Below are 17,860 nucleotides of genomic sequence, written 5' to 3' on the forward strand. Positions count from 1 at the left end.
AGGAACTGTAGTCTGTTGTACCTTAATTATGGTATTTTAGCATTCTTAACCCCTCTTCCACACAAGTGGATTTTAATAATTTTTTCCATTGCACCTTGTTCACTAAGTTTCTTCATTTCCCCCAAATCTGCTTTCTTGAAATCTAATACTCTTGTACTACACTGGTTCATGACCCCTTTCCTCACCACGTTTAATTCAAGTAACATGCGATCCCTTTCCCATTGTTCTTAGCCTCTCTGTCAGTAACATTCAGCATTCTTGTAGAAAGACTCAACTAAAAGCAAATGGGTTGGCTTAGGTTTTGAAGAGAACAACCAATTTCTTGTTACATAAGGTGACCAATATAATGACACTCTGAGGGATGTTTCTTACTTGAGCATAAAAACTTCATAAATGTTGCAACCTAGTTGATGCAAATATAAAACCTCACATATTATATAAAGAAGGTCAAATTCTTCAAAAATGAATTCGCAAAAAGTTAATGGTCATCTTGCTTAAACACCACTTTATTATTCTGCAGTTAGTGCCTTTACATGTCTAACAAACTGTACAATCAAACCAGAAACTGTGACTATAAATGTATATGTTCAGCTTATGTTAGATAACATATTTAGGAAAACAGTAGTGGTCCAGGTAACTGTTTAATACTCTCCCAATAAGCATATACACTTAAAAAGCTTCAGATTTTTATTAAAATCTTCTTAATGCTTATTTAGCCACATATATAGGCATCAAACTGTTTCTTGCCATATTTCATAGTTTATTATTGAAGCTCTATATTTTATTTTTAAAGCATTTAACTGTATTGGCAAGATAAAGAATTTCTGGTGATTCATTAAAAATGTTTTGTGAATTCAAATTATGGCTTCTGTAAACCAGGCCAAAATAACTTTAAATGCATAAACAGCAGATAATTATTGGCCATGATTTCTTTAGTAGATCAGTAAAAAAACCCCAACCCCCTCATCCCCAAAACTAATAGCCTATACTAACTAATATTTTTTTTAGTTTATGGCATCTTTATTTCCTGTACTTTACATTAAGTCACAGGATGCGAGTCCTTAGGGTTAGTAGAGAAGCCACAATACATACAGCTTCTAGGATTACACACCTATGGTAGTAACAGCAGAATTTGTATTTAGTCTGCTTAATCTCCACCCACTCACACCAAGAATTCAGTATTTCCTGATGAGAATGATACAACCAGGGAAGGATGGCAGACAACGGAGTAAGTCTAAAAGGAGGAGGAAAGGCAGGAGAGGAAGTGGGAAGGAAGCAGGAAAATCCAGTGTCCTACACTACACTATCAGGAGCTTTTTTTTTTTTTTTTTTGGACTATCTGAGAAGTTGTTTGCTCTTCTAGACCTTAACCAATAAAGAATATTTGATTTAGTGAAGATTTAGATGCATTTACAATGCAAAGCAGCCACTAACTTAAGTTGCTGCTGAAAAGTACTGCTATATTTCGGCTATATATTTAACTTTGACTTTCTGACTGAACTAGAATAGAGAACACAGTATTGCCCTGCCCAGGAGATCAAGAAGTCAGATTTGTGAGCACTTGAATACAATGGCAGAGAAATTACCTAAAGTGTTAAATTTTTCAAACATGCAGCTACTTCTCCAGCATACTATATTTGAATGTGTATTAGACCCATCTGCAGGTCGTAACATTTGTAGTATGCATCTGGATAGTTTATACCAGTTGAATCTTACAACATGCCAATATACACATCCGTTCTCATCAGCATTCCTGTGTGTCCAGGGAGTTTCAAACTGAGATATTCAGAAATGTCTAACATGCCCCATTTTCAAAAAATATTTCTAACAAATTAAATATACTTTGTGGCATACACATGAAGATTTCTCTATAAACATACAGCTATGGAGAGGATATTAGAGCAAAGTTCGTCTAACAGCCTTGATAGGATGAAAAACAATAGATTTTTTTTTTTTTTTTACTGTGGCATTTCTAATAATCTTTCTTATTTTGAAGGATTCACCACATGAATCACGCTATTGCTTGCCAATAAATTGAACCACCACTCCAATGATTTAAGGATTCTGCTTAGTGTTTAAAGGAAACAGCCGGGAGTAATGGCAGTATGTTTAACTGTGTTCTTTTGTAGGATGCTTGCGTTTTGCTGTTGTCTATGTTTTCATCATTGCTGAAGAAGCTTGAAAGCAGGTGAGCTGCAGGTGCATACTACTTTTAAATTTGTTTAGTAGCTCTTCTAATAACCTGCAAAAAAGAAAACATTTTATAACTTTGGCAATTTGGAGTTTACAGATTTGGGGTGTTTCAAGTTAGGTTTATCGATTTATTTAATAGGTAATTAATGTGGCATATATCACAAGCTCTCTGACCTTGCATCCGATGAAGTGAGCTGTAGCTCATGAAAGCTTATGCTCAAATAAATTTGTTAGTCTCTAAGGTGCCACAACTACTCCTTTTCTTTTTTGCGAATACAGACTAACACGGCGGCTACTCTGAAATCTGACCTTGGACACATTAAGGCAGTAATATTTTGGTATACATTAAATGTTACATTTCTCCAATATAGCACATCAGGAGCAGACATGCTCTATGACAAAAGCAGGTACTGTAGATGCACACCTATTTTTTTAAAAAAATCTACTTATTGTGAGTAATGCAAGAAAAATCTTATTCTTTTGTGTTCAAGTTCCTCTAGTACTTTCTTACCCTCCCACAGTATCATATCAGACAACTGGGTGCTCTGAAGTAGTTTTACATCCTTTGGTAACAGATCCTGTATGGACCACTGTTAAGAGACCAGATACTTGAACAGAGAGACTGCTGATTCGTTCTAGTACGAAAATTCTTATAATTTCTCACAATATTGCAGGAAAATGACAAATTCCACTGAAGTGACACCAACAGACACATACTGGAAGCAGCAGCTTTCAGAGAATCAGTAGCGGAGCATTGGGAATGTTAGGACCACGTTGTGTTAACTTGACACTTTTTTTTATAATCCCACAAGCTTGTTCTTTTAGAATGCATCACAAGGAGCCTGTTTTTGTGTGGTTGAATAAGATGATAAGGGAAAACCCTACTTAAAACGTTAGCAGTTATTTCTGTGTTCTCAAATATATGGTCAACATAAATCAGGTCAACTGCTGGCACTTGTTCACAAATCCATATATAGCTGATGTTTAGATGTACAGCAAGCACAAGTTATATTTAACCTGTTGCATAACGGGACAGTAAAAATTATGTGCTCATGGAAGAACATAGCCTCAGAGGTATTATCAAGTTATATGCTTTTGCTTTCATATAAATGATATCTTCAAAAATAAATTTTCATTTAAAAGGTGACCTGCAAAAGAAAAAGTGGGCTTCTATCTCCCAGTCTCCCCCCCTTTCCCCCTCCTTATGGACTACGTCAGGGGTGGCCAACCTGTGGCTCTTCAGAAATTAATATGCGGTTCCTTGTATAGGCACCGACTCCGGGGCTAGAGCTACAGGTGCCAACTTTCCAATGTGCTGGTGGATACTCATTGCTCAACCCCTGATTCTGCCACAGGCCCTGCCCCCACTCCACCCCTTCCCGCCCCACCCCTGAGCCTGCTGTGCCCTCGCTCCTCCACCCCCCCCACCCTTTGAGCCTCCTGCACACCATGAAACAGCTGATTGAGAGATGCTGATTGGCAGCACCGGTGGGTGCTGCTGGTGGGTGGGCTGGGAGCGGCGGGGGAAGCTGATGGGGGGCTGCTGACATATTACTGTGGCTCTTTGGCAACATACATTGGTAAATTCTGGGTCCTTCTCAGGCTTAGGTTGGCCACCCCGGTCTAGGTCTATTTATCTCTGTGTCTGTACAGTGCCTACCACCCTGAGAAACCACACGCGCACACACAAAATAATGTGGTCTGAACTTTTTTTTTTTTCTTTCTTTTTTTTTTTTAAAGCCTGGTTTGCTACTTTGGAAGACTCTATGGTGCTGGGAGACATAGTGAAATGGCAACATCACAGAAGTCAAGAGATTGAAAGCTGAGCAAATGGAAGGTGATGAGATTTTCCATCAGGCTATTTAAAACTTTTTATTGTTTATGTTAGCACCTATTGAACTCAGTGAAATTATTTGTGTCACAGGCATGGCTAGAGGCCTCAGATGAGACTGGGGATCCCACTGTGCTAGGCACTGTACATACATGTAATAAAAGACAGTTCCTGCATCAAAGAATTTACAATCTAACACTAGCCAAAGGATGGGAGAAAGGAAGTACCATCACCCCCATTGTTCAGATATGGAACTGAGCCACAGAGTGGTTAAGTGCCTTGTCCCAAGTCACAAAGGAAGTCTGGTAGAGCTAGGAATCAAAACCAGATCTCCTGAACAGTAGTCAAGTGCTTTAACCACAGACCAGCTTTCCTCTTTAGCTACAATGCATATGGAGATTTTGTTAAAGATTCAATGCTGTCAATGCCCTTTAACTAGGTCACTCTGAGCATCTCAGATGGACAAGAAAACCTCCAGCAAAACCAGAGAAAATCAGAATTCATATTTCTAAGGTAAAACTAAGCATTTTGGGGGGAGGGGGAAACCTCAAAGCTTTTAGGTCAACATCCAAAGAAGCAAGAAAGGAGAGCGCACACAGTTTTATAAAATCCTTTGCAGGCTCTTTTCAGCAGCTGCCGATCATTTCCTTCCAAAAACAAATAATACGTTGTGTACTGTAAAATTAACAGGTGTGTATCTTTCCCAGGATCAGCGAGTGAAAGCACAAACAAATTAATACCCACTTCCCCAATAGCCCCTCTGGGAAGGGCTACTGAGGACATCCATCATTCACAGGCAGGCAATATTTCAATATTACACGGTGTGTGTTATTGGTAACACTAGCAGCTCTAAATCATTCCATAAAAAATACATTTAACATAATTATTTCTAATTTTGTCATGAACAGTGTGGGAAGTTTACAGATGTAGTGGTAACATACATGAGAAAATAATCTAAGGTATAGAACACATCCTTAACTCTCTGGGCCTCAGAGCTGCCCTCTGGATGGAGGCAGAGCTGTAAAAACTGTACGGTGCTTTGTTTGTGTAGTTCAGTAAACAGTGGTTGGAAACATACCAAGCCTTATGGGTTTGTCTGAAAGTTTAATTTCGATGAACTCAGAATTGCAAAGGGGAACCTTCCGTACCCCAGAAGAGGCTCCTTTCTTATCTTCAAACCCTCCTGTAGAGCTCTAAAAGTTAGGGAGAAGTCTTGAGGCTTGTGGATGACAGGACCAAGGAGTAATTGTTGGATAAATGGATGGAGGCCCATTGCAGGGAGGTCAGGTTCACAAATTTTGTAGCTGTGCAAGCATCCTTTACTTGTGTCTACAGAATATTGAACTAAGGTGATGTCTAAATGGATTCCGTACAAACGTGTTTCACACATCTTTGGTTTCATAGACAGAACACAAACCAATACCAGGTTTGTTTTTCTGAGATATCTGTATGTGTGTATTGTATGTGTAAATACATTCGTTATTGGCTCAACATTATAAGGTACTGAGCACTCTGGCCCCAAATCAGCGAAGCACTAATTACATACTTCACCTTAAATGTGTGAGTAGGCCCATTTATCACATGACATTAGTAACATGCTTTAATCTAAGTGCATACTTAAATTCTTTGCTAGACTGGGGTCACAGTGGCCATCATCTTCAGATCTGAATCCTTCAGGCCCAGTATCAAGGGTCCTTGCATAATACAATCAGGTGATGGTACAGGTGGCTATTTTAAAAAAAGTTATTAGTTTTTAATTATATTCCAGACTCTAAGCTTTCATTTAGGAAAAAAATAAAGTTTCTAGCCCTTACAGTTGTGAAAAAACAGTGGAAATGAACACAGCAACATTTGCTTGAATTTGCTGACAGCCTGAAACAATAGGACTGGATACATGAATCTGTCCATTCACCACAATGGGTGTTAACGCTGAAAGTTAATTATGACAATTTAAATGTCACTATTTCTGATTTTAGTATAAACATCAAACTAATGTGCTTATCCACCACTGCTATATAGATACTGGTTTAGATGTAGCAGGGCAGAATGTCTTTGTCAAGGATGCTGGAATGAGGAAAGAGGAATTCAATTTCTTTTTCTAAATTTAAAGGAGCGCTACATTCCCCTCTTATTTAAAACCTCTGGATTACAAAACCAAACAAAACTGTCTTCCAAGTTCCCCAAGACACCAATTGTCAAAACCTTCAGTTTTCCTCCCCGACTATTTTTCCAATGCAGTTATTGGTATTCAATAGAATAAGACTATGCAGCACACTGAAACTTGAAAATTAGCATGGAAAGCTATAATTGACTGTAATTCAAAAATAATACTGTATTGATTAGACTGGACTAGGGAACAGAGCAGTGTCATATAAAGCCAAAGTTTCTGCTGTATAATTTAGGTCCAATGTGCCACACTGAATCAGAGCTTTGTCCTGAATCAGGGCTGCCATTCTGTGACTTACAAAAAGTCAAATGCCATAACTTATTCTTCAGCACCACTATTTTGGTACTGCACTGCACTAAAAAACTAGCGCTCTTGAGAGTGGTATTATAAATGTTAAAGAAAGTGCAAGTACACTTACTTTTTGTCTGCTCCACTTAAGAGTTGCGGCAGGGCTTCCAAAGCTTGCTTAAAGCTTGAGCTGTAATACAAACATATTTAATATTTCCCAGGCGTAACAGCTCTCTCTCACAGCTCCCTCTGTATCTTCATGAATAGATACTTTAATTTATTAAATGTTTTGATTTAGCTAAATTAACACATTATCAACTCAACACCTCAGGCTTATGAATAATTTGAATATAGCTAGCCATAGGCGCAGATAGACTTCTAGCCTGAGCAAATTCCACAGCCGCTGAAAATACCGGATACCAGATAAATCCTGGAGACGGACAGCAAAAGTATTTATGCTGAACACAGTTGCTGTGAGGGGCCATAGAGAAAGAGGAAGTTTCTGAAATAACTGGTCTTAGTAATTTATGGTGCTATAGACAATAGTTAATCAGAATTCCACTCAGAAGTGAACAGGAATAAAATGAAGTACAGATGTATATGCTCTCACTGGCTTGCTGTACTTAAGAGACAAGCCACTGCATTCTATACTAGCTGAACAGCTGACTGGCATTCCAAGAGTCATACATCAAGGGTGTTACAGTAGTCAAGTGCTAAGCTGACAGAGCTATAGGTAACAGTGTCAAAATCTGCATTCAAGTGGGAAGGATACATTTTGGCTAACAGAAGATGAACGACCACTTCTTCTAGCGGGGATCCAGGAACAGGAGGAGCCTAATGAGACCCAGAGACTGTGAATCACTTTGTTTTGATGGCAACAAGCAGGATTTTCATTTTACAAATCTGCGTTTATGCCAAACTGTTTTCATCCAGATCCCTATCTCTGCCAGACACTTGGAGAGCGGGGAAGTAGTACTCCCAAAATTAGATGAAAAGATATTGCTCAAAATGTTATCATAAAAGTAACAATATTTACCATTATCAGAGATGAGCTTAATAACAGAGTTTTCAAAGCATGCCGCTGTTTGAAATTAATTTGAAATAAAATTACTTTAAACAAATATTTAAGCTATATTTAGCTTATTTTAGTTTTTTCATATTTATCAGGCATTTCATTTGAAATCAACAGCACAAGCTACTTAGGATCTTACTTGCTTTCTGGAGTTAGGTATATGGCCACAGCATCTCTCAATGCACAAATTTCAAGCCTTGCCTAGAGACAGAATGTAACCATTGTTACAAATTTAAAACATTCTTTGGTTAATTAAACATACATGTCACAAAGCCTCTTGCCTGTTTTCAGAAGCAAAATATTACTGCACACTGCAACTTCAAGCAACCTTAATAACTTCAATAACTTGTTTCCTGTATTTCTGGTTACCACTCTGCCATGTCAGTTAGGAAGTGCTGCAGGAGCGATTACAGATTTGTGAAATTGAAGTCAAATTGTTTATCCAATCACTATGAAGTTGTCTCCAAACAAAGAGCCGTCTCCCAGTAACAGTACCAAAGCATGAATTCTGGTGCTCCTTTTCTGCTCTGAGATAGCATTTCTATGCTTTTCTATCTGTAGCTATTGCCTTCTACAGGGTAAGACTAGCTCCTTACAGCACAGCTTGGCCAGAGAGGAAGAAAACACAAGAGAACAAAAATCGGTTAATATACATTTTAGTCTGGGTTTTGCTGCTAAATTTATTTTCTTCTTCAGATGAGGAAGCAGATGGTTCTGCTCCACTTCTCTCATCTGCCACTTCGCTGCATATACAGGCTTGGGGATTTTACCTCAGCAATGTACCTGTGTGTCAATTTCCAGCTAAGCAGGCTACGATGGAAAATGAAGTTTGGGTACATTTCCGAGGTAGAAGTGAATCAAGCAGGGTATAAAAGAGATCTTCTTTGCTCTCATTGAAATCATTTCCACCATGGATTTTACGTGAAGATAGTAACACCATGCATTTGATCAATACTTAAAAAAAATCCCATTTACACATTTCTTTCTAGAAATGGATTAGAGCCACTAACTTCACCATAATTCACAATCAGCTTTTGTTCAGCCCATTACAGAGATTCTGATGGATCCAGCCATGAAATGCAGAGACTGATCCAAACATAACCAAAGTTAATATAACCACATCAACTTTCTAATTAAGCTTTTTAAACTTTAACATACATATTTATTTTCAACTGTAATGAAGGCTTTTGTTTGGGAATATCTTATACATATATCATACATACAGTTTTTATTTTTCCCTGCTAGATAGGCAGCCAGCATAGATTTGTGCTTTAAGGGTGCAGGACTTCCTGGCAAGCATTAGGATTTCGCTGAACACCAATTTTATGGTAAGGAGAAATGTTTCCGTTGTAGGAAAATGGCAAGCATAGACGGGCCTTCTCAACTTTCCTGAATATCTTGTAGGTTCTTTCAGAATGAATGGGTTAGGATTTTTGAGAGCTGGGTGCCTTAGGGGCTTTTAGACCCTGGTTCTGCCACCAATAAAATTTTGAGTTACTGGGTTTTAGTGTAAAACTAAATTGTGTAGTTTTGTTTCAGTTTTAAGAGGCAAAAGCCCACTGTGGTAGTGGCACATTATCAGGAGCCATAGTTTATGCCTAATATCAAACACAAGGCTGGGAAGTGAGTGAAGCCCGGATATGTAGAGGGTGTCTGGATCAGGGGAATGACTGTTAAACATAGACTGAGGCATCTCTTGTCAAAGCTCAGTTCTTTCCACAGGGAATGGGTATTTTTGAGCAGTTTGGTCTGGTCCATATCCTACCGGTTTTGGTACAATCAATCTATCAATAGTAAGGGTTGATTATGGCCAGAATGATAGAAAGGGACCACAACTGACAAATTTTTCTCCTGTGAGAGACAATTCTTTCAGTTATGGGTTCAGGTAGTGAGTTCAATAAAAGGTGGGTTACTTATTCAACTCAAAGTTAATTGTGTAGAGCCTTTATTACCAACTTTACCCGGCTCTGACAAGAAGTCCTTCCCACATGAATTCTCCCTCATATGCTACTCTACTAACAGTACTTGGAAAGTATTACAAATACATTTAAAATCAAAACTGTACATAAGGTTTATAATATGGTGGGATTTAATACTTAGGTTTCCCCACACCAGATGCCAAGTCTGCTGGAGAGAATATGAAATGGCAGCTGGTAGTTCCTGCAAGTCCTCGAGAGGCTGTACATCAGAGACAGTGCCCGTTGAGTCAAAGGGAGCTTTCTTTTTTCTTTAGACTTCTCTAGAACTAGTTCAAACTAATGGATCAATCGGGAGTGAGTAGGGCAGTGTTAAAATATCTGTTTTACCCATGGGTTAAAGTGCCACCACTTCCAAAGCAGGCACTGCCACAATCTGAAAGACCCTGCCACACAGTATAGTTCATTTTTTAAAAAAAATCATAAGCTTCGTTTAAAAACAAAAACCAAATATTTGAATATAGTCCTGAGACTCTGCATTTAATAACATTATACAACTATTGTGAGTAAACTCCTCATCCCTCCAAAATCCTTTTTGGAAAACATGCACAATTAATGGTAGGTAAACTACCAGAATGCTCATGTATGCCAATATGGAACACAAAGCTCCTTTGTATTAGACCACTGTGGATTACATCGTATCACATTTTGTCTCAAATGCTTTCCTTCTCTCCTTGTCACATTTGTGAAATATCATGTGTATTTAATATATTTACATGTAATTACATTTTAAATATACACTAGTTAATTCCACCCTTGTAATTTCACTAGGCTATGGAGTCTTCTGCTCCAATTAAGTTTAATTGCTAACTAGAAAGCATAAATAGTCTATGGACTCTCCTCTTTAAATGTTACGTTGATAATACTCTACATTGTATCTTCATTACAAAGAATGTAATATATTTTTAAAAATAAACCCATTTTTGTTAAGATTTTCAGTTGCTTTAGAATTCTAAAACAAAGCTGAAAAAACAGTAAGATGGGTGTTGGCTGCAGATTTCCATTTCTTTTATCTGCATTATTAAGAATGGATTTTAAAAGCTAAACATTCTTTTTAAATACAAGACATGGAAGAATTGAAGTAAAACCTGAATATGAAGGTATTTTAAGATGTAAAATTAATTGACTGAACTACAAACAATTCACAGACCATATATAGCCTATAGGTATTCCTCAGTCAAAAGATTCAAAAGCGTTGACTTAAGAGTTTTGTCTGAATAAGGACTATTGGATGTGATTCTATGAAGAATGTGATTAAACCATGTATTCTATAAATATTTTACTAATGAAGCACCCATGTTATAGTTATTTATGAAACCCTAAGAAATTTACCCTTCCTTGAACCCCTTTGGGAATCTTAATGTCACAAGAAAAGCACTCAAAATAAATTGTTAGAAACAATGGGCCAGCACATATTCCCGCCCACCTCTGTTTATTGAAATACTCTGGTCACAGTTCATTTGCTCATTGTTGTTAGTAGTGGTTCATCTAATCTGAAAAGGGAAAGGCAAGACTTTTGAGAAATAGATCTTTAAGACCTTCTTTGATGGTAATTTTTGCAAGCGTTTCTGTAGTGATGTCATTTTGCAGCTTCAGTGAAACAGCTATGCCTTCCTCTGGAGTTGTACAATATAGGAAATGTTTTTATTCTCTCTCCAAACAGTGGAATAATATACCACTATGACACATCACTACACTGGCCTTTCCACACTAATACCAATAGATTTAAAAACAAGCTATAAAATACAATTAAAAACATTATTAAAACCAAAATCTTTGCAAACAAAAATAAGAACACATTCAAAATATTTAATTGGCTGTTATAAAATAATGGGTAAAAATATAACTTCTACAACAGCTGTTTGTTGCATTTGAGTACAAAGAGAAAGTCAGAGTCTTTATCTACCTGTAAAGCTCCATTTTTACTGAACGATGACACACACTGCATCAGTCGACTTAGTTCTTCAGCAACAGATTCCACAATCTTTGACAGTACTCGAGGCACTAATTCCTTAGAGATGGTGAATACCTGCAGGTTTTAAATCAGAGTTATGAATTGGTTATCTGTATTAATATTTATATTGCACCTTAGTATGGACATGCAAAGAGTTAACCTTGATTGCATGTTTCGCTGCTTTTCCCAGAAGCACCTTATCTCCTTCCCACTGCTCAGCCAGTTTGTTCCACCTGTTATGGCTTGTCATAAACCTAGACTGAAAACTCTATTGGACTGTCTTTTTTATTACTTGCTTATATAACACTGAGACCAATAGTGCCTGGATTCCCAATTAGGGTCCATAGTTGCTGCCATAATAATAATACAAGATCCACCTCCTAAGAAGCTTACAAAATAACAGAGTAATAAAACATAAAATAAAAAAATAGTCCGGTGCTGAAATGAGATCAAACAGTGCCAGAGACCAGAAGCTTGGCAAAATAGTAGGTTTTAAGGAGCGATTTAAAGAAAATAAGAGACTGTTAATGCACGGGAAAAGGGATAATGTCTCATATAATTAGGAGAGAGAACTGGGCAGAACACGGGGCAAGAAACAGATAAGGGAAATGAGATTGGCCCTGTAGGTAGAGCAGAGTTATGTTAAGCCTTGACGACGAAAACGAGGAGCAGTGTGGATTACATGTGGAAAAGAGAGGGGAAAGAAAAAGGGATGGTGATTTGAGGAGGAAGTGATGTGAGCAGAGTCATGGGAAAAGATGATGATTTTGGCTAGAAATTTCATTATTCATTTATTCAGAATTCTTAAAAAAAAACAACAACAAGCAATCAACAACAAATGATTCGGTCTCACTTTTGCTACAGGACCTTTGCTTTATGTGAAAGTTAGGAGCGTGTCCGACTTCACAGTGAAAAACTGCTCTATAGAAATGCATAATCAGTGGAAAATACTTTGAGAAACACCAGTATGTGGATGAGTAAAACTCAAATATGAATTTAGAAACCGTACCCAATTTTTCATGATACATGTGAGAGTGATGTGTCATGGATCTCACAGACTAGACAAACAGTAACATAACAGATTTGCACCATAGCCAAGGCATACTGAGCGCACACATGCTGACTATCAGTCACTCACTCTGTTAGTTCAAATAATCATCTTGCTTTTAACTGCTTTGACCCACAAAAGCCAACAATTTTGGTCACATACAGGGAAAAATGGTAAAAGCAAAATGGGAAAAAGCCATTTCATGCAGGTATTGCTGAGCAATACAACACAAGCATAGCAAAACCTTCTACTAAGAAGAACGTATTTGTGCCCACAATGGCCATTCTCAACGTTACTTTTTAGAACTCAGGAAAAAAATTCTCAGCTATAGTAAATCACCACATTTTTGCAAAAACTATACTTATTTTGGTTTCAGTTCAAATTTGACTTTTAGTTAAAGTAATTTTTTTCACCTCAGAACCTGCCTATTGCATATCTGATGGTTAACTATTGTTGTTTAAACTATGGAAATTAGCAGTGTTGCTAGTAAAATCTAAGACTGAGCCAGATTGCCAAAATTTCAGCAGAAAACAGTGTTACTCTTGTGGAAATTATAAAATTTCACACCAGTGATCAAATTCACATACTTCTGCAAGTACCTGCAAAAATGTCATTTCACACACAGAAATTCATGAAGCAAAACTGAACATGGGAGAAACAATTCGCGTCCAATTCAGTAGGGTATTTACGCATGTGCCCTAACTTTAAGCACGAATAGTCCAATTGACATCAATGAGACAACAAACTCTTTAAAGTTAGTCATATGCTTAAATCTCTGTCTGAATCAGGACTTTAATCATCATACCTACTTAAAAGGACACAGCCAAGTTAAAAATAATTTAAAAAATGTCTTTACTTGTGTTTATTAATAACAATTTAGATTATTTTAACCGAATTTAAAAGAAAAATCTAACTTATTTTGTTTGTTCCTTTCATGTAATTTACTCATCCTGGAAAATGAAAATAGACTAATCATTTTCACTATGGTTTATAGTTATGTTAACTCCTTCATTCTCAGGAACTGGCACAATGCTGCAGTATTTGTGCTACATACACTGGAGGTAAATACCTGCATCAAAGCAAAAATCTGTTTTAATTGGAATTCCAAAAAGCCATGAAAATATTTCAATTAGCATTAGTGTCTCTAATTAAGGATAATATTAAAAGGAGTCTAGAATACTCAAAAGCCAATTTGAACAAGTAAAGAGGGTCTAAAGAGAGAACAGTGTTATTTGTGCTATGTGAAAGAATGGTTCTGGTAATACTAATGAGAAAATACACTTTGTGATGGTGAGGGATGGGATTATTTAGAACAGGTGCTTTAACTTAAGTACTGTAGAAAATTCCTGCAATAGTCTATTTACACTTAGGTAAATAGGCATCTGCAAGTGTGCATCTCTGCAAGTAATTATTTCAATTTTCGTCAGAAATTTCACACTTACTTTTTTAACATACACTCTTCCTCTCTGTTGCACGCCATGGCCCATCTTGGGAGTCCAGACACTACATATCCACAGTTCCCAAGCTGGGGATCGTGCCCTCAGCAGACGGGGTTGTGGGCCAACAGGTCAGATTCAGCTTGTGATCTGACGCTGTCTGCCCCCAAACATGTCCAGACTTGCTCCATAAGCGCTACACCAGAAGACTGCTATTTTGATCTACAAAATGGTGACCTCCACAAAGTGTGACCTCACACCTATGGTGTGTGCGAGGTCACTTTGTGCAGAGATCACCATTTTGTAAAATAGTGGCTTCCTGGCACAGCATTTGTGGAGCAGGTCCAGACACGTTGGCTGTGTGGAGGTGGTTGTATGGATGCCATTTAACCATTTGCACCATCTGGCTGTGCCAGCATCCAAGGGAGGGAGACTTGAATCCAGAAGATACTTATCTATGGGCAGCAGTTTTACCACAAGAGCATCCTTTCTGCTTGAGCCAGTAGGAGTCTGTGCTACCTTTTTCTGAGCTGGGAATCTGCAGTGGCTTGTAAGCTCCTTAAGGCAGGATCCATATCTTCTTTTATGTCACCCTAAGTATCCTGTTAGTACTCAATAAAGAATCATTGTAAATTGCTGTCTCTGTGCTGTAAGTTATTGGATGACAATGAAATTATTTGGCCTCCCACACACGTGATGACTGAGCATCTCAGCCAGATGGAGTAATGGTTTGCATCCTTTTTCCCTGACCTGAAACATTATAAAGTATGATTGGGTGTGAAACCTGTTTGCAAGCCTCATGCCATGGATTTGCCAGCAGCTGAAATTGAACAGCTCATCAACATTTCCTGCGATTGATTATTGGGAGGAACATATGCCCAATTTTCTCTCCCAGAATTCTGGTTCACTGTCAAGAATGAACATCCTGCATTCTCAACACATGCATTGAAACTGATGGTGCCATTCATAAGCACATATTTGTGTGAAGTTAGTTTCAGCACATTTGTGTCCATCAAGTCTCAGTATTGACCTGCCACTGATGTCACAATTAGATTAGATATGCAATTTCTACTATGCGGCTGGATTTAGAGAAGCCATGTCGCAACGTACAAGTCCATGCGCTCACATAAGAGAGAACTAACTAAAATTCCTTGGATTCCTTGGTCGTTCCGTTGCTTTGTTGTTGTCTGGGTCACAGGAAACATTAAGTCTCAAAATGGGGTCATGTAGGCAAATATAAACTATGTATCCATTCCAGATTTTCTATTTGTGCTTGATGAATTTCCATGCAACATGATGTACGTTTTCCCCCTCAAGCAGCACATGTTCAACACTTCCCCCACACTCCCATCTCTTGAAGCACAAACTAACTGAGTTCATAGAAAGAGCACTGTATTTTTTTAAAACATGCACGGAAAGAGAAGAATTGAGTTTTATACTTTGACTTTCCTCTTCTTCAGATTGTTGAAAGAAATAAAAAGCACACACCAAGGATTTGTCTCCACAGGGAGTTATTCCAAAACAGCTACCCGTGATTAACTCCACATATGGACACTTATTCCAGAACAAGAGTACCTTATTTTGAATGAGTTTAAACTATACTAATTTGGAATAAGACACTCTTATTTACTTTTAGTGTGTTTTGACCTACCCTGTTTTGAAACAGGAGCAGATTAAAACGCACTAGGGAACTTTTAGGGCATGACAGCAGGATCCACATAGACAGTTAGGATAGCAGCAGGATAGCACAAAGTAGATTTACTTCCCAGCTTGCTGCGTACTCATTGTTCACATAGGTAAACCAAGTTTAATCCATTTGGAATAAGAGTGTCTACACCTAGAATTAATCAGGAATAGTTAATCCAGTTTAAATTCACACGCTACTTTATTCTGGATTCTCTTTCAGGGTAAACAAGCCCTAAAACGCGATATGTGGTGTTACTGATGGAAGTTTATAAAATTTTCAACCACCCCCACCTCTTTAATAAAATTTGTATTTAAACACAAAAGTAAAGGTAGCCTGATTTTCAGAGGTGCTCATTTCCAATGAAGTCAGCCAATTTATTTTGTTTGACGCTTGTAATAATGTGAATAATCTAAAGTTACCTCACCTCTGCGTGCACAGCGATGATATTCACTAATGCTTCTTTCAAATAGTTTCTGACACCTAAAACAGAACAAAAAAGGGTAGTCAATCACTTTCACTGTGTTATCTTGACAGAGCTAAGATAGTCTACTGTTTAATCCTATTGCTCAATAGTAGACTTTTTCTTTTCATTTCTTTAACTAACACATTTGCAATGATAGAGGCAGAAAGAGAAAGTTCCACAGCCACAGCGCCACAATCTATTTCCTTTTTCAAAATCAAATGGAGAAAGGCACATTTCCTTACAGCAAAAGGTTAAAGAAGCCAGTAGGTTCCTGTTTCAGTATTCTTCTTCTTCTTCTGTGACAGCCTGATTCTGATAACCTTTCAGTTTACCACAGATCCAATATTAAAAAAAAAAAAAAAAAAGAAAATCCCCTTAATGTAAAGGTCCTGTTGATACACATACAATATGGTATATTACATGTATAACAGGCAAGTGATGTTTTAAGAAGCGAACATAGACAACAGAATTGGATAGCTTGCAAGCAGAAGATCTCATTCCTATTTCTTTTGCAGCTTCTTTGATTGTGAAATATCATCATAAATGGAAATAAGAATTCTTGTTTCTATGGAAGTGGTTTGAGAAGATATTACTCATGACAATTTATAGCAGATGTTACGCTTATATAGAAGTTTCTTTGGGGAAAAAAGTTCAAGCAAGCAGTTTATTTTCTAACAAAACTTTTACAGTAGCATATAAAATATTTGTTCAGTAAATCGAGAGTAACAGAACGAATCTGGCTCTTTGTGTACATTGCTTTGCAAGCAATGGCAACACAGGGACTATTTTTTTTAAGGGTAGTTAATTTGCGACATAAAGGCAAGCAGAATCGTTGAAAGCACAAAAGCAGTAGAAAGTGAGAAGGGGTAGATGTACATGATTGGCCAGATTCTGATTTTGTTACACTAGCGTAAATCCAGAGTACATTGACCCCACACTGACTTCTTTGTACATACTCCCAATGTAACTGAGATCAGAATCTTGGAGAATACTGAGGCTCTACAGATTGTGAGTTACAATGGATATTAATATTGCTATTATAAAAGTTACATCAAAGATACACTTGTAATCAGTTCGTCTCATTTACTCCATCTTTCTTAGATACGCCTCAGTCGTTATAGCACAGTTCTACTTTGAAAAGTGACTCTAAAAATGACATTAAGGGAATTCAAGTGCATTGTCTCTCAACTGTCATTTCAAGTGTACTCAGTTTATAAAATATATTTGTGTGTTTATTTTATTTGCAAATCCAGCCTGAGATTTAAAAATCAGGCTGCACTCTTTCCTTCCCATCAAACCTAGTTCAAACACACTCAGAGTCCCCCTGGCACTCCCCTCTGTAATCCTTATCACTCACAGCTTATTATTAAATCTGTATTTTGTGTATGTATACAAATCTATACATTTTCTCCATTATTCACAGATGGACTGAGCTGGGAAGGCTGGGAGGAGGCAGATACAGGAATGTTGGGAGATTAAGAGAAGAAGAGGTTCAAGAACAAACTGCATGCCACATGAAATGGCAGCAACTAGAGGTGATTGAAAACGTATGTTGGAAGCAGCATGAAGCTGCTGAGGGAAGAAGCCCCTCGATTAGGAAAGGAGTTGGTACTGGGGGAAGGACCTATAAGTAGCCCTGTTTGGGGGCAGGAGTGGCCGCCAGGAAGATAACCTCACTTAGGACAAGAGCAGGTCTCCTACATCCCCATACTCTTTAAATCTCACTGCGGCGGAGCATGGTCATG

General features: G+C 37.7%; 1 protein-coding gene across 7 annotated transcripts in view; it reads right to left on the reverse strand.

Annotated features, from left to right (window-relative positions):
- Positions 1-485: 485 nt before the first annotated feature.
- Positions 486-17,860, reverse strand: part of EXOC2 (exocyst complex component 2) — a 194,455-nt gene continuing 177,080 nt past the window's right edge. For 3 of the 7 annotated variants that reach the window (XM_038388646.2, XM_043508395.1, XM_043508394.1), the window contains 5 exons: positions 16,077-16,132; positions 11,434-11,556; positions 7,691-7,752; positions 6,610-6,669; positions 486-2,242 (listed from right to left, as the gene is read on the reverse strand). In XM_038388646.2, the coding sequence (XP_038244574.1) occupies positions 2,152-2,242; positions 6,610-6,669; positions 7,691-7,752; positions 11,434-11,556; positions 16,077-16,132 (392 nt within the window). In that variant the 3' untranslated portion in view covers positions 486-2,151. Of the gene's footprint in view, positions 2,368-2,502; positions 5,753-6,609; positions 6,670-7,690; positions 7,753-11,433; positions 11,557-16,076; positions 16,133-17,860 lie in introns of those variants that run through there. The other 4 variants (XR_006279051.1, XR_005290926.2, XR_005290923.2 and 1 more) reach the window with 3 other exon arrangements.

Source organism: Dermochelys coriacea, chromosome 2, assembly GCF_009764565.3.
Source record: "Dermochelys coriacea isolate rDerCor1 chromosome 2, rDerCor1.pri.v4, whole genome shotgun sequence".
Lineage (NCBI taxonomy): Eukaryota > Metazoa > Chordata > Testudines > Dermochelyidae > Dermochelys > Dermochelys coriacea.